This window comes from Theropithecus gelada, chromosome 16 (assembly GCF_003255815.1).
Source record: "Theropithecus gelada isolate Dixy chromosome 16, Tgel_1.0, whole genome shotgun sequence".
In the NCBI taxonomy this organism is placed as follows: Eukaryota; Metazoa; Chordata; class Mammalia; order Primates; family Cercopithecidae; genus Theropithecus; species Theropithecus gelada.
This window is the reverse complement of record NC_037684.1, coordinates 54,014,484-54,036,710: the sequence shown is the minus strand read 5'-3', so window position 1 is coordinate 54,036,710 and position 22,227 is coordinate 54,014,484. Positions and strand designations below refer to the sequence as shown.

The window sequence follows — 22,227 nt, the reverse complement described above, 5'->3', positions numbered from 1 at the left end:
AGGGAAAAAATATATCTTGGATTCTTACACTGTATTGACGTACATGGTGAGTAAGATAATAATTTATATATTTATATGGAAAGTAATGTCATTGCTCATTTTGGAATTATTGAAATCAGTTTTTGAAAATGAAAAAGACTGAGGCAAAAATGAAAAAAAAATTAGAGAACAATATCTTCCAACAACTAGTTCATCACCAAATAAGATTCATAAATACACTTGCCACCAAATACACATGTACACATTTTGTCCAAATGAAGCAAAGCTGTATGCTATTTACCCAGCACACCGCATTCTGCAGCAGCTGTGCCAGCATAATGAGAGCAGCGTGCTTAGAAACCGTTCTCTTATTTACACAGGAAAGGGAGGGAGGGAGGGAGGGAATCCACCTTTCTGAGCATCGCCCTTCTCCAGGTCACCTGCCGACCGGGTAGACACGCACAGCCGTCATCTGCAGCCCAATCCTGGTTCCCTTTTCTGGAGCAGGAAGTGCCAAGCTACAGCTCCCGGGCCAAATCTGGCCAACTGCCTGTTTTCTTAAAGAAAACTTGACGGAGGCCGGGCGCGGTGGCTCAGGCCTGTAATCCCAGCACTTTGGGAGGCTGAGGCAGGCCGATCAACTGAGGTCAGGAGTTTGAGATCGGCCTGGCCAACATGGTAAAACCTCGCCTCTACTAAAAATACAAAAATTAGCCAGGCATGGTGGCGGGTGCCTGTAGTCCCAGCTACTTGGGAGGCTGAGGCAGGAGAATTGCTTGAACCAAGGAGGCAGAGGTTGCAGTGAGCTGAGATTGCACCACTGCACTTCAGCCTGGGCAACAGAGCAAGACTTGGTCTCAAAAAAAAAGAAAAAAGAAAAAAGCAAGCTTGACTGGAACACTGCCATGCTCATTGGTTTATATATTGCCTGTGGCTCTTTCGTGTGGCCAACAGCAGACTTGGGACTGTCTGGCCCGAAAAGCCTAACCCAAGTGCGTCTGCCCCTTCACAGAACCAGGTCTGCCGACTTCCATCAGAGTGCTAGGCTGAACCTTCCCACCCTCATACTCCTGATGCCTAAGTCCTAAAACCCTAGGCTCTGGCTAAATAAAACATGGAACTTCAACATAGTGAAATAGTAAAATGATACTTACTAAGCGTCTCTAATGATCTAGGGCAGGGAACTCTAGTATAATGCTAAGGGTTAAGGATACGAAATAGTAAATTCTGTCCACCTACATCACTGTAAAATGTACATGCACAGAAAAAAGGCCAACAGGCAATACATCAAAAAGCGAACACTAGTTGTCCTTAGACGGTAAAATCTTGGATAATTTTTTTCTACTTTTAACTTTTTAGTAATTTTCTGAAAAGAATGTGTATTTCATTTTTAATTAGAAAATAAATTGACTTTTCAGAATGAAAAAATAAAACTGTAATCCTAAAAACATATGTAATTACTGTCTGACAAACGATCTCATTCTTCCACTGGAAAAAAAAAAAAAAAAAAAAACCTGGTGGTTTTTAACTTAGCTCACACAAAACTACACATTTCACTTGATAATTCTTTAATGAACATAGTCCATTACCACTCACAGGCTACAGACACCCAGCAAAATGTCATGTTCAACCTAATTTCAGCACTTCAGTATGGGAGAAAGCAGTTTACTGTAAAAGAGCTGCCACCTGAGACAATGCTCAATTGTTCCAGGCAGTGGTTATCTGATGACCACTGTCTGCCACTGTGGCATATTGATTTCAAAGTCCCTCTTATGGTAACTGTATCGGTTTGTTTTTTACTGCACTTCCTACTAAATGCTTACTTTAAAAAATCCGACTGTGTCCTAACTCCTACAAAGATTTCAGAGGCTACTGGGACGATGCATCACGTCTTGGTAGAGAGAAAGCACATTCCCCAATCAGAGGGCAGGTACCCATTTTAGAAATAACAAGGCCAGCAGCCCTCAGTGTGAAAGCCGGCTTCTTTATTTTATTTTATTTTACAGATAGGGTTTCCCTGTGTTCCCAGGGCTGGTCTCAAACTTCTGGGCTCAAATGATCCTCCTGCCTCAGCCTTCCAAGTAGCTGGGACTATAGGACGCACTGCCACATCTGGCCCAGGCGTCTTTAGGAGGGCACAGCTGTGCACGGAGGGAAGCCAAGTCCTTCCCACTCATGGCGGGAGAAGGAAGTGCCTGAGAGACACCTGTCTACTCGAGGAAATGCCCTGGGTTTGTGCTTGTTCTCTCAACACGGGACGCCTCCAGTCTGCATGTTGGGGCCTCTATCTCCCTACTCTGCATCTCCTGGCTTTTCTATTTCTCATCTCGATCCTTTCCCATGGCCTCCTGTGAGCCCCCACTGTAGCCTTCCAGGCCATTCATTTGGCTCCAGCAATGTCTCTCCTGCTATGGGTCCTATCTACTGTGTTCTTTATTTCAAACATTACAGTGCGCCAGTCTTCCCGAAGCAAGGACGCCAGTGTAACAACTGTCAGCACACACAGAAAGCGCCTTCATACAAAGCAGAAATTAGGTGAGCGCTCATAGTACCCGGTTCAGCTTCATGCTGTTGAAAGAGGCACTGAGAGGCAGAAAAAAACAGTCTTGAAAAGAAAAGATAAATGTTTGAGGTGATGGATAAGTTGGATAGATCCCAGTTACCCTGATTTTGATTGTTACGCATTGTATGCATGGATCAAAATATCACCTGGACCTCCAAAATACATACAGCTATCATATATCAATTTAAAGAATGCAAAGCAAATTCATTATAAGTTACTCAGTCTGTTGTATGCTGTTATAGCAACACAAAACAGACAGACAGACAAGAAAAAGTACTGTAAAAGAAGAACCAAGCAGAAAATTACCCAGGGGCCTGTAGGCTGAAGCTCCTGCAGAAGCACAATGGACACTGCCAGGGAACAGGCCTCCTTCCCACTCATTTTTCCCGTCCCCCACTCCCGATTTCCTGCATGACTGGTTCGGTGCCCCCGAAGATAGGAGGTGGATCGAGATGGTGGAATAAAAGGCTCCACCAGTCCCATGTTGGCCAGGCTAGTCTCGAACTCCTGGCCTCAAGCAGGACTGTGGGTGAGAAGGCAGGAGACTGTCCAGAGTGTTAGGCCATCTTGACAGAAGCCTCAAGAGTGTCCTTGGCCGACAAGCAATCTGCCTGCCTACCCTCCCAAAGCATTGGGGTTACAGGCGTGAGCCACTGCACTTGCTATTTTTCTATTTTCTTTTTAGAGACAGGGTCTCCCTATATTGCCCAGGCTGGTCTCAAGCTCCTGCGCTCAAGGGATCCTCCTGCCTCAGCCTCCTAAAGTGCTAGGATTACAGGTGTGAGCTACCACGCCCAGCCCTCTTACCTTCATCTCCAACTATTTTGGGGTGAGTAACGGTAAAAGGAGGTCTCTCCCTGAGTGGAAACCTGCAGCCCCCAAGTCTGGGGGGGAGGGCTAGGGACAGTTAGTGTGAGGGCTGCGCCACAGTCACCCCAACATCATGAACCCCCAGCCCTGGGGTCTGGGATCAATTTGGACTTGGCTGCAGAGGCAGAGCAGGGAGGCCAAGTTTTCCTCCACCTAGCAGTTAAGGACACACTCAGGCAGCCTTGCCCCTCCGGCCCCTCCCAGGGGGTCCCTGGGGGCCCTTACTTTGCTGTGCTGTTAGCCCCCTGTGTCCACCCAGGGCTGCGGGTGAGAAGGCAAGAGACTGTCTGGAGTGTTAGGCCGTCTTGACAGAAGCCTCAAGAGTGTCCTCGGCCGACAGCACGGTGTCTGCTGCACAGCTGCACCATTCGCACGGCACCTCAAGGGAGAGTGTTTATCTACTAGCCGGTAACAGCCACGACATATAAGCTTTTCAGCAAAACATAAAACGGGAAAGTAGATATTAAAGAGTGGCAAGATGGTCTGGGGAGAACATTGGATTTGGAGGCAGGAAACACATACATCCCATTGTGCGTTCTGCCGGTGATGCCGGGGCTGAAATGTGGCTTCTACCATCTTGGAATATCACACACATTTCTTCAGTTATGTTCCCAATGGCTATAACTTTTAAAAAGGATGGAGACAGAAAAATCATGGCTTTCTTTTCATTGCTAAAAATAAATTGAAAGATTACGCTTCAACTCAAGCAAGGGATTAAATGACTTCCTTTTTCATAGTAGCCTTTTCTTCCCCCGGAAGAAAGTCCAGTTTCCAGTAAGACCAATCCTGGTACTAAGACGCCTCCGAAATACACAAAGGTAAGGAGAGGGTGTTCTTGGAAATCACAAAGCAGCGAGCTACCCACGAACAGATCAGAAGGAAGAAAGGATCTTGAACTCTCAAAGAGTAAAACCCAAGCCTCCACCGGGAATCCTGAATCCTGAATGACACAAAAAGAAGACGGGGTACACTCATGTCTGTCACATGGGCTCCTGGGACGACGTGAATGCCTGGGGCCCACATGGGCTGGGATTCCTGTGGGAGAGCCCAGGTGAGTGGGTCCCAGGGGCACAGCAGGGGCCACTCACCAGCGCAGGGCGATCTTGATGGGGGTGGTGAGGCAGGAGGTGAACAGGTCAGCCGGGAGGTCAGGGATCATGGGCAGCAGCTCGGTGGCCTCGCAGGCTGCCAGCTGGATGCAGTTTTTCATTGACGGAGGCAAAGGCATCTGAGCAAGAGGGTGATTTGGGTTGATTGCAGCTACCTAAAGGGCAGAACATTTGGGAAAAGAGAGTGTGACTTAGCTGCTGGTCACAACCAAAGAGTAAGCTGGAGCTGTAACACAGAAGGAAAGAAGAAATCAACTCAGGCGGTCAGTTTTCACCGGAAAGTCCTCTGGAGAGAGGCACCGCTGCTGAACTGTCTCTGGAGGCCGACTGTAAGCCTGGAAAACTGTCCGTCTCATTCCCAACGCCCTTCTGATGGCACAGCCTGGTTACGTCTCAGTCAACTCTGTTTTCTTCCTGGTTTTCCTCTTTGCAGGCCCCTACTTACCCTAGGATTGTATCAGTGTCCACCAGGTCTTTCATGGTATCTTATGGTTTATTTATTTTATTATTATTATTATTATTATTTTTTTTTTTGAGACGGAGTCTCGCTCTGTTGCCCAGGCTGGAGTGCAGTGGCACAATCTTGGCTCACTGCAAGCTCCACCTCCTGGGTTCACACCATTCTCTTGCCTCAGCCTCCCGAGTAGCTGGGACTACAGGCGCCCGCCACCACGCCCAGCTAATTTTTTGTATTTTTAGTAGAGACGGGGTTTCACCGTGTTAGCCAGGATGGTCTTGATTTCCTGACCTTGTGATCCATGCGCCTCAGCCTCCCAAAGTGCTGGGATTACAGGCGTGAGCCACCACGCCCGACCCCTTATGGTTTATTTTAAATGTTCAATCTTTAATCCATCCTAACCTTATTTTGTTGTGTTTAATGACATGGGAAGATGTTCAGGTTATGTGACGTGAACTCCATCACCCACAAAAAAGCAAAGCACAAAATGTGAGTCTGAGTGGGCTGACTAAAGCGACCTATCAGAAGAGACTGGAAAACAGACAGAGCGAGTGAGTAAGCACGCGTCCTCGAGCGGAGCGAACGTGCATCCCCGAGTGGGGGATTAGGGAGGGTTTATTTTCTCCCATCTTCATCGGATTTCTCTAAATGTTCTACAAACAAATGTGCAATACTTTTGTAAATGACGAGTTAATGGGTGCAGCACACCAAGATGGCACATGTATACGTATGTAACAAATCTGCACGTTGTGCACGTGTACCCTAGAACTTAAAGTATAATAAAAAATTAAAAAAAAAATTTTGTTATCAGGGAGAAAGGTGGGGTGTTTTTTAAATTCAAAACTTAATCTCTCTTTAAAGTAGGGATAGGAACGCCGGTTGATACTTATTTCAATGAGACTTTGGTCATGTAAAACTATCATATGTGAAGCTGATACCACGGTGCCATTTTAGGAAGAAAGGCACTGAGTGAATTGTTTACTACTAAAATGCACAGAAAATTTCACTTTTTACCAAATGAAATCTAATTGAAAGTGTAACTCTTCTTTCTTTTTAAATAATGCATTACATTCAAAGGTTTAAAAAATGACAGGTCTGTCTGATACATGAGTTTGCTACACTGCGAAGGATAAGCAGGTGAGTTCCTCTTTTACCAAAAAACCACAGCACTCAGCAAAACACAGGATCCTTATACTACCAAGTACAATTATTCCAGCATTGAGATTATGATCCCTGTCCCTGGCTACCCACATTGCCTGTATGCGGCCATTTCGGTAATCCACAAGAGGTTTTGCGGTTGTTTTCAGAAATAATGAAGTTCACAAGAATTCCTGGCATTTTGGCCAGTAAAATTTAACAAGCGTAACACACAAGGGATTATGTACACACACTGCTCTGCCTGCTCCTGGAAATGACTGACAAGAGCTGGACAGTATCAGAACCAGTTCCGCCAAGTAGGATGCTTTCAGCTGGAGGTATCCTCAGACACTGTGGGCTGCATGCAGGGCCCACCTTCTGGAAGGGAGGCCCCATGGGCCCTGGGAGAGCTCCGCTCGCAAAGCCCCTCCAGCGGCATCATCGAGGCTGGTCCTTTGTTGCAGGGAGAGGGGAGAGGAGAAAGGGTCGCAGGAAACAAAGGATAGAAAGAGACAGGGAACAGACAAAACAGGAACACACCACAGGCTGTGGAGACGGAATCTGCATTGCCTTCACTTCGGTTACCCTGAAATGTGATGCCTGGGCGTATCATGTAGATAGCTAAAGGAATAAAAACATAAACCCCAAAAATGCTGATCATGCAGGGTCACATGGCTTGCAGAACTCCTTCATTCACGTGTCTACAAACACCTATTATTCAGCTGTAATGGAAAGCATTCTGCTGTAGGGCCCAATCTCGTCTGCCCATCTAGGCCGGGGACGTGGAACAACAAGGTACCGAACGAGGCTTCAGACGGAGAGCACCTCCTGCTAATGTGGGGTCGTGGATCAAGCGGTCAGCACGAGGGCCGGAGCATCACATGACAGAGACTGGTCGTCCCAGATCCAGGGCCTGGACACTGTTTGTGACTTACACAATTCCTAGGGCTTGTTTTGTGAACACCACAGGGACTAGATCACTTTTCTGTTTACTCAGACTGTGGCAGGCCTCCATGAAGAAGAGGCGCTATTATAAATGAATGTTATAAGTGACGATGAATATGAGGTGGGGGTGAGATGTAGCCAGAACACACGGCTTTTAATCACCGAGGGCTACGATGTGCTTCACGGCTTGACGGGGAGAGAATGTGCCTGTGTCTGCGTTTTTGCTCCTTCCTTGCTCCTTCCTTTTAGTCACGAAGTTCTTAGTATTTGTCGCAGCTCTTTCACATATATTATTGCATCTGCTTTTTACCATCCCCATGAGGTTTCAGCTCCATGTTAAAAGAGCTTTGACGATGAGGACAGAGGGCCCAAGGATGACATGGACTACCCTGCAGCTGGGCCAGCACATGCGTCCAGAGTGCCGGGCACTGCCCCTGATTTTAGGGGCACCATTATCCCATCTGGATCCTCCTGAATCTCCACCAAACACCTACGACGCCAACATGAAAGCTGCCGAGCCTTCTCCAGACGGCACTCCCAGTGCTTTTGGCATGAAATACACACAGAGGTGTATTCACTCACAGCCACCTCGCACAGCGGTGATGGTACAGAATGCACCGTCATCTGACTCTGGCAAAGTTTGTTTTCAACATCTCAAATTTCTCAAATGGAAGGTACTAGCGACTGCTAGTTTTATTAATAACCCATTCTACCACAGGAACATTAAACCCAGAATACAAATCAAATTCTCATATACTTAATAATATAAACTTTTCAATAAAATCTGCAATTTCTAGAGAAATGAGGTTTTTTTATGACAGTAAATTACATGTAGCATAAAATTTGCCATGCTAACCGTTTTAAATGTACAGTTTAGCGACATTAGGTATATTTACAAGCTGCGCAACAATCACCAAGCATCACCAAGGAGTGGGTGTTTTTTAAAGAAGAGGGAAGAGGGAAGGGAAAATCACGTTTAAAACCATTTCCTGGGCTCTGGGCTCTAGGCTCCATAAGCTAAAACAGCATCAGCGATGCAACCTGCTCTACACAGAAAATTAGTTTCCAGGTCTGCTGTGACAGGCCCACTAAGCCAGATGATGGGTCCAGGCACGATGTGGACCTGCACCTATTCAGACCCGCATCACAAAAGGCAGATGGGATGGGTGGGAGCGGCCATGTGAGCCTGGTGCTGGGAGGGCACGGGAAGGCTGTGAGGAAGTGCTGGCTCCTGTGCTTGATGGAAACGCACTCTCCCCGGCCTCCGGAAAGGGGCTGGGAGGGAGGCGAGGGGGAGGCATCTGAGGCAGACCTCCGCGGAGTGAAGCGCACAGTCCTGGACTGTGGAAGGCGCCATTTGCGATGTCTGTCTGGGACTGCTGGCAGACTTGCGTTATTTTAATCAGCACCACTACCACTGGCCCTGTAAGAATGGCTGGCAGAGGATTAAAAAGGAAACGACTTTAAGTGGGAGGAAATGGCCCTTTATGCAAAAACTAAGTTCAATATTCCTATTTTCCTTTTCAAAGGGATATGTATATAGCAGAAATAGAGCAAAAAATACCAGTGTGGTTTACTAGTTTTAGCTTTTCTTTTTATAGAACCAGGTGTGGTGGCTCACATCTGTAATCCTAGCACTTTGGGAGGCTGAGGCGGAAGGATCACTTGAACCTAGGAGTTCAAGATCAGCGTGGGCAAGATGGAAAGACTCCCATCACTCCAAATTTTGTTTTAATTAGCTGGGTGTGGTGGTGCACGCCTGTAGTCCCAGCTTCTCAAGAGGCTGAGGTGGGAGGACTGCTTGAGCTCAGGAGTTTGAGACCAGCCTGGGCAAGATGGCAAGATCCCTGTCTCTACAAAAAAGTTGTTTAAAATTAGCCTGGTGTAGTGGTGCGTGCCTGTAGTCCCAGCTACTCAGGAGGCTGAGGTGGGAGGATCCCTTGGGCTCAGAAGTTCAAGATGGCAGTGAGCTGTGGTGGCACCACTGCACTCCAGCCTGGGTGACAGAGCAAAGCCATCTCTAAAAACAAACCAAAAAAAGCCCCCCTATATGAAAAGCTTTTCTTTTTGTTAAGTTGCTTCTATGTTAAATTTACTGTCTAACCATTACTGAGAAGTGAGCAACAGGTCCTTCCACCACAGCCTCTAAACACACACTGCAGTCCCTCCATCCAACAGGTCCTCCCGCCACAACCTCTAAACAAACACTGCAGTCCCTCCATCCAACAGGTCCTCCCGCCACAGCCTCTAAACACTGCAGTCCCTCCATCCAACAGGTCCTCCCGCCACAACCTCTAAACACACACTGCAGTCCCTCCATCCAACAGGTCCTCCCGCCACAGCCTCTAAACACTGCAGTCCCTCCAGCGCTGCCAACCATTTGTGCCAAGCTTCTGAAATATAACACTTTTCCTACCAACACCACCTTTCTTCCAAGTCAGCACTAGAACACAGGAAGGCATGGGGTGGTGGGGCGAGTCTCCAGTGTGCAGGAGCCACATGAGAACTCGGCAGGTTTGAGGGGGACTTCCTTAGGGACCAAGAAGTCTGTGTCTTGTCTGATGGAGAGGCAAAGCTCCCGTGGTCCAGACGCTGCTGGGCTTGCGTCTGCTGTGCCTATCTCAGTCTGCACCCTGAGATGCACGGGCGCTTGGCCTAACACCTCCTGAAGCACACCAGACACTGGAAACATTCTGTGGTTGCCAAGTGAGCAGTCGGACAGGTAGATGTAGAAAGACCTTTATCGCAAATATGTCTACTACAAACTCCACTTCCCGATTCAGTGTGATCACTGACAGAAACCCCATCTAGTTAAGAAGCCCCCCAAAGCACATTGATGTATAGACAAGATGACATGCCCTTTCACTGCAGAGGTTCCAAGAGCAGGTGACAGTCAATGACAGTGCTCCACTCACCTGGTACCCGTCTGCCAGGCCCAGGAGGAAGCATGCTGAATTCCTTCTTTCCCACCACACTACTGGGTGCATGGAAGAGTACATAGGAGAGCTCTTTGCTTTAGGGGTATTAGAACCAATAATACATATATTACATATGTGTGTGTGTGTGTGTGTATGTATATATACACACTTTTTTTTTTTTGAGAGGGAGTCTTGCTTTGTCGCCTAGGCTAGAGTGCAGCGGCACAATCTCGGCTCACTGCAACCTCCACCTCCGGGTTCAAGCGATTCGCCTGCCTCAGCCTCCTGAGTAGCTGGGATCACAGGTGCGTGCCACCACACCCGGCTAATTTTTATATTTTAGTAGAGACAGGTTTTGCCATGTTGGCCAGGCTGGTCTCGAATTCCTGACCTCAAGTGAGTTGCCTGCCTCGGCCTCCCAAAGTTCTGGGGTTACAGGCCTGAGCCACTGCGCCCGGCCAAAACCAATAGCATTTCTAAAAAACATCCTGATATTCAAGCCAAAGCGTTCTGCCAATGAACATTCTTCTAAGGGTGGCTAACCCAAGGAAAAAAAAAAAAAAAACTATTTGAACAGATGAGTTATTTCCTATACATTGTTTTGGTTTTGCATTTATCTAAGATATTGACCCTGTACCTGAAACGATCTTTCAGAAGCAGGCCTGCGTGTAAGGCTGAGTACTTGGGATCGGCCAAGCTTGTGAACAGTGCCCAGGCCTAAAAGTGACCAGTTCCAGCCCGGAGCCACGGTTTTCCTGAAGGGCAAGCCCAGGCTGAAGTGTACCCAAAGGGGTTTCTCCTGGGGAGCCCAGGGACTCAAACACAAGAAAGATTCTCATCTTTAAATGCTCTCCAGAGTCTTCTGGAGGATTTGGGAAGGATCCAGAAAAGTCTTGCAATGCGATACACAGCAACCAGATCCAAAAAAGACATCTGCTGCATCGTCCCCACGCGTGGGTAACGTGGAGTCAGTGCACGCGCAGTTCATGAAGCAAGCGGGCAGCTCACCCCAGGCCTGCCATCCACTCCCTGCAGAAAGCCCTGCTGTGGGGGCAGTGGGGACCACCTGCATGGCACTTTGTGTTTTTTTTTTTGAGATGGAGTTTTGCTCTTGTCGCCCAGGCTGGAGTGCAATGGCATGATCTCAGCTCACTGCAACCTCCACCACCAGGGTTCAAGCGACTCTCCTGCCTCTCAAGTAGCTGGGATTACAGGCATGAGCCACCACATCAGGCTAATTTTGTATTTTTAGTAGAGACTGGGTTTCACCAATGTTGGCCAGGCTGGTCTCAAACTCCCAACCTCAGGTGATCCGCCCGTCTCAGCCTCCCAAAGAGCTGGGATTACAGGCATGAGCCACCGCGCCCGGCCTCACATTTTCTAAATAAAACATTAACACTGGGCTGCTTCTTTCCCTTCTCAAATCCATATAAGAGGCATCTTTATAATGAGATATGGTACTAATAACTCCAGAGGAGTCTTTACCAAGTATTTTCTGAAAATAACATCTCCTCAGTAACACTTTTAGTTCTGCCTTAAAGTAACTTTTATTCTCAATTCAACAATACCTAATCACAATGGCCATCTTTGCAAAGTTCAAAGAAAGGCTGAGGCTGCTAAGGGAGTCAGTGTATTACTTATCCAACTCTATTAACAGTCAAAGATATTAATGTGGCATCTATCATGTGACACACAGTGTACCAAAAACAGCAGATGCAAAGCAGAAGTCATATTTTTAATATATCATTGATATAATTATGTATATCAAATATTAGATTTTAATTTAAAAACCAAGTTGTGCCTATTGCTGGCAACTATCACATCCAGGCTGAGAGCAGAAGGAGCTCCTTCTGGTGGATGAAGACTTCCAAGGACGTGGAGAAGCCTCAAGCCTGCCCTTCCAAGCCCAGCTAGAGCCCCTTCATAACAACAGTTTGTCACAATTACCCTGAGTTTCCCCCAAATGAAGCATTCATTATTTCAAAGTCACTTAGCTATTAGCAACTCAACAGCTTCTAAATGCTCTGTGATCATTCTACAACTCTGTGAAGATGGTCAACTAGAAATTACACTAATATCTCTTATAGTCGACTAAAGGAGATACTGGAAATTCTGCACCCTCTCTGTCAACAAGAGATTTTCAGGAGGAAGGCTTAGCTGACCAGTGGCAGGAGGGGGAGAAAGAGCTAACTCATGGCATATTCTTCGGGTAGTCTCTAGCAGAGGTGGCTAGTAGCCAGGACTGTGCTAGTAACCAGGACTGTGCTAGCAGCCAGGGCTCTGATGGTAACCAGGGCTGTGTTAGTAGCCAGGGCTGTGCTAGTAACCAGGGCTGTGCTAATAGCCAGGGCTGTGCCCCCAACCCTTGCTGCCAAGGGCAAAGTAGCAAAGTGAGTTATAAAAGCAGCATCTGGGTTTAAAGTACTACTGGCTTTATGATTTGTTCCATGATTTCTAGCCCACGCAGACACCTTTCCCAAAAACTGATGACCTCTTCCAGACCTGGCAATGCCCGGCACTCCGGGCACACTGCTGGAGCTCCTTACACAAGTGGATCACGTGTCCTGGCCTCTCCTCCTGCCTCTGTCACTGACATGCCTTTCCTACCTGTCTTATGCTGCCAACTTCTTATGTTCTACAGCTCAGGTCAGACATCTCCTTCTGGCCACCCTCGGTCCTTGTGGCTTCTTCTCTGCATGGCAGAACCTGCAAGAGGGCTCTGCCCCCTGCCAGATGGGTGCCTTCACCCCCGGAAACATTTCGTTCATCATCAGCTGCTGTGTTTCTGCTTACTTAACTCTAATGAACTGAGTCATAAGAGAAAGAGCCTTGGCTAATTTCAGGAGAGAGACAGGAAGACAGGAAGGGTTCCAATTCTGTTAACAAGGAGGAGAGGGAAAGCTGGAGAAACTAGGAAGAGCTGAGCAGAAAGTGGGTGTTATTCCCAGCGCGCAAAGGACAATCTAATAAGGCCGGATCCAGACACACGTACTCACTCCACCTTCCAAAACAAACACCAATTAGAAAGGAACGTATGTGAAGCACTAGGAATGTGCTGCGGCATGGCACCAAAAGCAGTATGTGCATGTGTGTGTATGTGTTTAGGTGTATACATGTATATACATGTGTATGTATGTATGTGAGTATATAGGACTCCGTGTGTATATAGGTGAATGTGTAGATGCACGTCTGTCTGTATGAGCATGTACCTGTGTATATATGTGTGCATGTGTGTATATGTCCATGTTTCTGTGTGCATGTATGTGTGTATATTTATGTATGTATAGGTGTGCATGTATATATGTGTATATAGGTGTGTGTGTATATGCGCATGTATGTGTGCATGTGTCTGTGCACGTGTGCATGTCTATATGTGTGCGCATGCATGTATATATGTGTGTGTCTGTGTGTCTCTGTGTATACAACTGTATGTGCATGTGTGTACATGTATATGTGTGGACATGTATGTGTATATGTGTGTACAATGTGTACACGTGTGTGGCATCTATGCATGTCTATATGCATGTATGTCTGTGTGTACATATATGTAAATGTGAGTATACGTGTACATGTGTGCATATGTTGTCTACATGCATGTGTATGTGTACATGCCTGTATGTGCATGTGCTTATATACGTGTGTGTATGTGTGTGTACCTGCTCCTCCTGTATTCAATTGTGCTGTGTGTCTTCACCCTTCCTCCAAACCTGGCCTCTGTGCACATGTGCTGCCATCCCTCTGCGAAATGACCACCGTCCACGCTCCTCCTCCAGCCAGCTCCTCCCCTCATGTACTGGATCCTGTTCCCTTCACACCTACTTAAGGGCCACCCTCATGAGCTCTCTCTCCCTCCCACACATCAGCTTTTCCCTCTCTGCCAGGTTACTCCCATTAGCACAAACACATGCTCTCATAACGTCCATGTAAAGAAAACAAACCTCCCTCAGGAGCTTCCACACGGCATCGCCCACCCTCACTTGGATAGTTTAGAACCACATGAGAGCCCACCACCCTGTGCTGAAACTGCTTTTGTTAAGTCCAGCTATGGCCCTGTGTCCACAAACGCAACAGTCCATCCTCAGTCCTCATCGTGTGAGCCGCTCAGCAGCACAGCAATCAGCGAACGGTCCCTACTTCTAGAAGGCTTTCCTGAGGCTTTTCCTGACTTCCTGAGGCCATGAGTCCTGGTTTCCCTCCAACTCCCCGGCTACTTCTCTGGTCTGGTCTGTCAGTGCCTCTCCATTTACCAGACTCTACACACACCACCGAGCACAGGCCTCGACTGGCCTCTCCTCTCCAGCCACACGAACCACATGGGGGCTCGTCACCACCCCGTGGCTTCAGTCATTGTCTGTTCCAGGATGACATCGACCACCTTCTGATGCATTCTCAGGAAAGTACAGCCAGGGTTTGTCCACTTGTGTGCTGCTGTATGCCCTGTCACCCTTCCTAATTTACAGGAGATGCTGAACAAACATCTCTGATGGGACCTCACACCCCACACTGCCTGAGCAGAGCTCTTGTGTCCTACACCCCAAGACCTCCATCCAACCTCCAGCCTCATGGTCCTCCTGGCTCAGGAGACAGCCGCTCCATTCCACCCAGGCCAAAAACACTGGCGTTGCCTTTAACTTCTTTTGCTTGCGTCCCCCATCTAACCTTCATCCTTCACTTGTGCAAATCACTCGTCCTTCACAATGAACCCCTGATGCAAACATTTGCCTTGCCAACATCTACCACCTTAGTCCAAGCACTGCCACCGCCTGCCACGGCCTCCTGCACTGCCCTCCACCTGGATGGCTCCCACACCAGCACCACCCTCCACCTGGATGGCCCCCACACCAGCACCACCCTCCACTCGGAGCCCCCACACCAGCACCACCCTCCACTCGGAGCCCCCACACCAGCACCACCCTCCACTCGGAGCCCCCACACCAGCACCACCCTCCACTCGGAGCCCCCACACCAGCACCACCCTCCACTCGGAGCCCCCACACCAGCACCACCCTCCACTCGGAGCCCCCACACCAGCACCACCCTCCACTCGGAGCCCCCACACCAGCACCACCCTCCACTCGGAGCCCCCACACCAGCACCACCCTCCACTCGGAGCCCCCACACCAGCACCACCCTCCACTCGGAGCCCCCACACCAGCACCACCCTCCACTCGGAGCCCCCACACCAGCACCACCCTCCACTCGGAGCCCCCACACCAGCACCACCCTCCACTCGGAGCCCCCACACCAGCACCACCCTCCACTCGGAGCCCCCACACCAGCACCACCCTCCACTCGGAGCCCCCACACTGCCAGGGAGGAGTCTTGTTAGACTGCTCATTAGCCAAACCAGCAGGGGTCAGCTGAGTGCCTAGCATGGGCCAAGCGCTATTCTACAGTGCACGCCACTCTCCTGCTGGGTCACGGGCTAACCCTCAGTTTCACATCTTGAGAACCTTGCCAGACTATTTTCTGTACCATTTTACATTCCCACCAGCAGTGTGCAAGGATTCCAATCTCTCAACATCCTCACCAATACTTGTTATTACCCATCTGTTTTATTGCTGCCACCCTAGTGGCATGAGGTAGCACCTCACTGTAGTTTTGATTTGCATTTCCCTGATAATCAGTGATGTCTTTTTCTTGTCTTATTGCACTGGCTAGAACCTCCAGTACTTCTATTGAATAACAGTGATAAGAATGGATATCCTTGCCTTGCTTCCAATCTTAAGGGGGAAATATTCAATCTTTTACTGGTAAGTAAAAGGATGACTGTAGGTTTTTACAGATTTTTTTTAAAAATCTAATTGAAGTTCTTCTCTACTCTTAGTTTACTACAAGTTTTTTTTTTTCTCTCTCATGAATAAGTGTTGTGTTTTGTTGAAAGAGTTTTCTGCATCAATTGATAGGATCATATGATTTTTCATCTTTAGTCTGTTGGTACGAAGTACATTAATTAATTTTTAAACACTAAGCTAGACTTCTACAGCTGTAAAAAATTTCCCACTAAGTCACAGTATATAATTCCTTTTATAAATTGCTAGAACTGATTTGCTATTATTGTGTTTGAGGATTTCGGCATCTAAGTTTGTGACAGATATTGGTTTGCTGTTTTTTATTTTCTTTGTGAACGGTGTGTCTGGTTTTGGCATTAGGATAATAGCCACATAAAATGAATTGAAATGTGTTCCCAACCCTTCTATCTTCTGGAAGTGCTTGTTCTTTTTAAATGTTTGGCAACAGTCTCCAGTGAAATCATGTATGCCTGGAGATTTATGTTTCAGACAATTAGAATCAAACAACAAATTCAATTTCTTTCATGATTCTAGGATTATTCAGATTATCTAATGCTGAACAGATAATACTCAGAACAGTCAATTGGTTGAATTTTGGTAGCTGGGGATTTTCGAGGAATTGGTCCGTTTCCTCTAAGTTGCTGAATTTAAGAGTGTAAAGTTCATTATTCTTTGAATGGCTGCAGGATCTGTAGAGATTTTCCCATCTCCCTCTTGATTCTTCTATTTTGTTAGTATTGCTAGGAATGTATCCATTTTATTGATTTTTTCTGAGAATCAGCTTTTGATATTTCTCCATTGTTTTTCTGTTTTCAATTTCAATGATTTCTGCTCTTTATCATTTCCTTTCTTCTGACTGTTTTCGGTTATTTTACTCCAATATCTTGAAGCAGGAATTTATATTAATAATTTGATATCTTTCCTCTTTTCTAACATAAGCATTTTAGTGCTATAAATTTCTCTTTCAATACTGCTTTATCTGCATCCTATAAATACAGATATGTTGTATATTCTATTTTCATCTAATTCTATGTATTTTTTTAAAATTTCCCTTGAGGTTTCTGAACCATTATTTAGAAATACATTGTTTAATTTTTTTCATAGATTTTTCTCTTGTGTTTATTGACATGTAGTTGATTCTCTTGTGGTTAAAGAACACATTCTGTGTTGTTTAAAACTTGTTGAGGTTTATTTTATGACCGAACTTGATGAATGTTCCACGGACATTGGAAAAGTGTGTGTATTGGCTGCTGTTGGATGGAGTGTTTTGTAAATCCCACGGTGATATTTACGGCTGACATTTCAACACAGGTGATCACTTCATCTTCAAGAAAAGATGGTCTAACTTCTCCTTTTCTGATCTCTACGCCTGTTTCCTGCCCTTGCCTTCTGCGCAAACAGGCTTATCGTGTGATGCTGGAGAGGATGGGTGAGAATGAACACCTCTTCCGTGTTTCTGACCTCAGTGTTCAGTGAAAGCACTGACTTCCCATTTGCCCCTCTCCTCTCATGAGGCTCCACCTTCAGCCAGAAACTCCACTGCCCTGTGCCACCAGGATCCCTTGTGAGAGACATCTGCCTCAGTGTCGGGGCAGGGTGAGCCCCCTTGGCCTCAGTGTTGGGTACAGAAGTGTTCCTGCGACAGCAAGCAGGGCCAGGCAGATGGATCCTGCTGGGATCACAGTGCCCCATTCTGCATCTCATAGTGCTGGCCATCATCTGTGATCCAGAATATCAAGCAATTTCAGATAATACTTTTAAATAGATGAAATTAGGGGGAAAAAAAAAAAAGTTAAACTCTAAGAATTTGGGGAAAGCTCCCAGTTTTGTGACAAGTGCAAATAGCATATTGTATCCATGAATTAAGGCTAATCAAGTTTTCTTTGTTTCTTGTCACATTTCATACAAATCAATTAAAGATCAAATATATTTAATGCATCATAGATACATCTAAAGAAGACAACTAAAGGTAGTTTATTCAAATATGTATTTATCAAGTCAAATCTACAGATCCTTCCTGAGCATCAATTTAACATGAGGCATTCCTGACAGGTTTACGTAACAGATGTAAAGTAAGCTGACAACAATAGAAGAGAGGCTACAAGACAACGCCTAATTGTCAAGGCCGCTGTGTAGGAGATTGCTGTATCAGGTCAGCCGAGGAAGATTTCAGGCTCGGGAAAGCATTTGTGAAGAAAGGAGAACTTCAGTTGCACTCTGGAAGTTGTCTGTGCTAATGATACGCTTTGCTGTGTCTGTGAATTTCATTTAAGATCATCAGCGGTAAAGGTTCTTAAATCTTTTATGCAGAGAAATCACTTTTCTTTTTACTGAAGCCTCCAAATTCTAGGACTGGGAGTTGTGAAAGGTGCCAACAGAAAAGACCTTTATCTCCCCATGTAAACCACAGAAAGGGATGGTGCATGGGCACAGAGAAGCAGCAAAAGCTTTGGCGGTCACATTTAGGTCAGCTGTGCAGACTGAAGATGGATGAAACGGCACAAATGTCCCACCAACTGTGAAACGTCATACAAACCAAAGGCGAGGGTGTCCACAGCCCGAGGCCTGCCAGGTACACAGGGCCAGGCTGGGTAGCTCCTGCTGCCTGCTCCCTGCGGGGCTGCCCTCCCAGCACCCACTGGCAGGCGTGGACCTCATCTTCCCTGGGCCTGTGTTTCCCCCCACTTTTCCTGTGACCTATTTCCTTTCTGATTGGCAAGTCAGCTTGCCAGTCCACTCCAAGCGCCAGCCCTGCCCCACTATCCTCTTAACCTCTCACAGTGGCTTCATTCTTCCCAGTGGTGCTTTGGGGATGGTCGTTCTGTGGATTCCAATTAAAGGGGTTTCTACTGTATGTTTTGGATGAACTCCCCTTCTGCCATGGACAGTGGAAATGGCAGCATTTCTGCTAAATGAAAAATGCTTCTCTTCGGTTGTTGTGGTGGTGGTGGTGATGGTGATGGAGTGTGTGTGTGTGTGTGTGAGAGAGAGAGAGAGAGAGAGAGACAGAGAAAGAAAGAATGAATATATGTGCTTCAACTACATTACACATCTCTTAACACCAGGGAGCAGATATTCTAATGTTCTGAAAACCTTCACAAGTCTGGGTTCTTACAGCTTACTATAAATAAACCATAAGGTATGTAAACTGACTTTGGCCAACTTTTGTTAAAAAGAAGAATTGAAAGTGTCGAGAATGCATGCAGAGAAGGGAAGTGGGAAGGCGGCCCCTGTGCCCAAGCCTGGAATGGTGTGGGCTGGAAGGCATGGGTTACCTGAAGACCTGCCATCAGGACAGCCAACGTCTCACCTGCGTGCCTGAAGCCAGGGGTCCTGCAATGATCCTCCACCACCACCCTCCCCAGAAAGCACTCAGGGTGGTGGTGGAGTTTTTTTCCTCTAAAGAGAGTTACTGATGTATCTGGGGAAAATTAAAGGCAGCTAGTATGGTCGTTTAGAGCCCAGAGAAATAAAGACCTCAGCGTGGGGGCGTCAGTGAGTCCCCAGCGCAGCAGACAGCGTCCCCTACTTCCCATCGAGCAAAGCCCTCTGGCCAACGCTTCCTGACACAGACACGCAGTGATGGGCAGCTTCTCTTCATTCTTAAATATGAGAAACAATAAAATCATCACACACCTCTAGTATGAGAGAGAATAATCAAAATTAACCAAAGGAAAAAAAATTATGCTGGAGGAAACAGAGATAACTTAGAAAAGAGGAAAGCATCTTTTTAAAACCTAAAAATTAGTATCACTTGACACTTAATACAGTTGTGACATAACAGACGACAGCTCGTGTCCCTATTGCCTACAAACGACCAACTATGAGATTACAGGGGAAGCACTTATCAAAATCACTGTTGGAAAGAGAAACACAGGCGAGCCTGAGCTCCCGTGGAATTGGCACTGCAGATCCCTCCTCTGAATCACAGATGCCATGACAACGGCAAGTCCGTGGAGAAGATTTGCAAACTCACACACACAAATTCCAATTTAGGAAACGGTGATCAAGAAACACACCTGTTGAGAGGTACCCAAAGAACTAACTGATGGTATTCAGCAATCACTACAATCACAACCTTCAGCCTGAGAATTGCCTTTTGCTGCAGAATTCCATGCCAGGCATGCAGTGTGCCCATCTACAGGAGTAGCAAAGGAATGACAAAGATTTCAGAACATGAGTACCTTAGTTCTGTGAGACACGCATTTAATATTTTTGAGGAAACTTGAAGATTCTAGACGTTAGTCATTTTTGACAGAATTACAATATTTATTTGACATAAAATTTAGTTACGGGGATCAATGCAGGAAGCCAATGTATCATCTATCGGTTTTCACATTGGTGGGGGGGCAGCAGTTAAGTCACTGCAGCTTCAGGGATGCTGCGGACCCAAGCAAGCTTCTCGCCGTGGCAGTGAGTGACCGTTTGACAGGTTTCTGTGCTTTGGGAGTGTACTGCTAGAGGTGGCTGGACTGGACCACACAATCGTGTTTAGAGACACCACACAAACATGATTTACTCGGAAGCATCCTGAGAAAAGCCTTGTAGAGTATGGGGGAAGAGTGGAGAAGTGAATTGTGCCCGTGATCCACGAGCTGAACTTTTTTTATTTTTTAAAAAAAGAGATGGGGGTCTCACGCTATTGCCCGGGCTGAAGTGCAATGGCACAATCACGGCTCCCTGCAGCCTCCAACTCTGAGCTCAAGCGACCCTTCCACCTTGGTCTCCAGAGTAGCTGGGATGACACGTGCACGTCACTACAGCTGGCTAACTTTTGTATTTTTTGTAGAGATGGGGTTTTGCTATGCTGCCCAGGCTGGTCTTGAACTCCTGGACTTAAGCCATCTGCCCACCTCGGCCTTCCAAAGTGCTGGGATTACACAGGCATGAGCCACCGCACCGGCCAGGGCTGAACTTTCATACAAGACTCTTCTGACAGAACAGCAACCTGTTCTCCAGAAGTCATTCTCAGGCTATTTTCATGGCTCCCACTAAGAACTTGCCTATGCTCCAGCCCCAAAGCAAATAAAGATGGCTACATGCAGAACAAGACTTACTGGAGCAGTCAAGCCTGTGCTGTCCCAGCAGAAGAAAGGCATTATTGTCTTTACCACCAACCGAATTCGCTACTGGCCTCCCATTAAAAAGAAGAGAAACTCACTTAGATTTCACTCCGGGCTTGACTGCCGTCTTCAGTGATGGTGAGTTCTGACTGCCCTTGAGAAATATCCACTAGAAGAAACTGATGGACAAGACTTCATGGGCTCTGTTTCCAAGAGCATCTGTGTCTTTAAGACTTCACCTTCCTTTCTAGTTTATAGGCTAAGGATTTAGTATCCAAGATAAAAGTTGTTACAAAAACATTTGAATTCTCTTTTTTCTCTCTAACTCAGTCAATACGTATACTGTGTACGATGACTATAAATATTCCCCTTATGGCGTTTATCTGGATGGAGGTGGCAGACTTATCAAGAACATCTACTCATCCACTGCAAGTAGTAATAATGCTACCATTGGAAGACTGAAAATTGCCTCACATTCCATATCTACACTATGGATAATGGATGTAGTTAGAATGATGACATTACCCAGGCAATGTGGCTGATGGTCCTCAGTGGATCATCTCACAGACACCCCCAAGTCCACTCCCTTTAGCCACCCCTCAACCACAGCTGGGGTGCTGCGTGACCTGGCTCTGGCCAACTTCGTCTAAACCGAAGTCGGCTTGTTGCAGTCATCCCTCAATATCCCCAGGGTATTGGTTCCTAGACCCCCACAGATGCCAAAATCTGCCAACGCACAGATAAAAAATGGTGTGGTGCTTGCATGTAACCTACACACAGACTTTGGTGTACTTCAAATCATCTCTAGATTACTTATAACATCTACTACAATGTGAATGCTGTAAACACAGTTGTTATACTGTACTGTTTAGGGAATAATGGTGAGAAGAAGTGTACATGTTCGGTACAGTGCAATTTTTTTTTCTGAATGTCTTGGAGCCACAGTTAGTTGACTCCAAGGATGTGGAAGCCACAGACACAGAGGGCGGGCTGTTCTTTCCTTATAAAAGAGACAGCTGTGGCCAGCACTGCCCCTTCCCCACTTTCTCCTGCCTCCCAAGCAGATGGAACACCTGCAGATGTGGTGGGCATATCGCAACCACGAGGATAAAGCCAGCCGGCCAAGGATGCCTGGTCTCCAGGGGCACTGCTGAAAAGTCAATCATTTGCCTCAGAGACCTTATTAGTGAAAAAGACAAACTGCTATTTGTCTAAAACCCAGTAATGAGATTTTTCATTACTTCCACTGCTTCAAATACGGACGGTCTCAGACTGCCAAACATCCTTTCTTAGGGTGGTGCTTGAGGATTTCCTCTAGGAGAACAACGGAGAAGATCGAGAGGGGAAGTAGTGGGATCTAGACACAGGGATGGATCCCGGAGAGTTACAAAGGG

General features: G+C 46.7%; 1 protein-coding gene across 3 annotated transcripts in view; it reads right to left on the bottom strand.

Moving 5' to 3' along the window:
* The window catches only part of RPTOR (regulatory associated protein of MTOR complex 1), a 416,763-nt gene that overhangs the window by 204,524 nt on the left and 190,012 nt on the right, over nt 1-22,227 (bottom strand). For 2 of the 3 annotated variants that reach the window (XM_025362539.1, XM_025362540.1), the window contains exon 6: nt 4,501-4,676. In XM_025362539.1, coding sequence (XP_025218324.1) covers nt 4,501-4,676 — 176 coding nt within the window. Of the gene's footprint in view, nt 1-4,500; nt 4,677-12,585; nt 12,726-22,227 lie in introns of those variants that run through there. The other variant, XM_025362541.1, reaches the window with a different exon arrangement.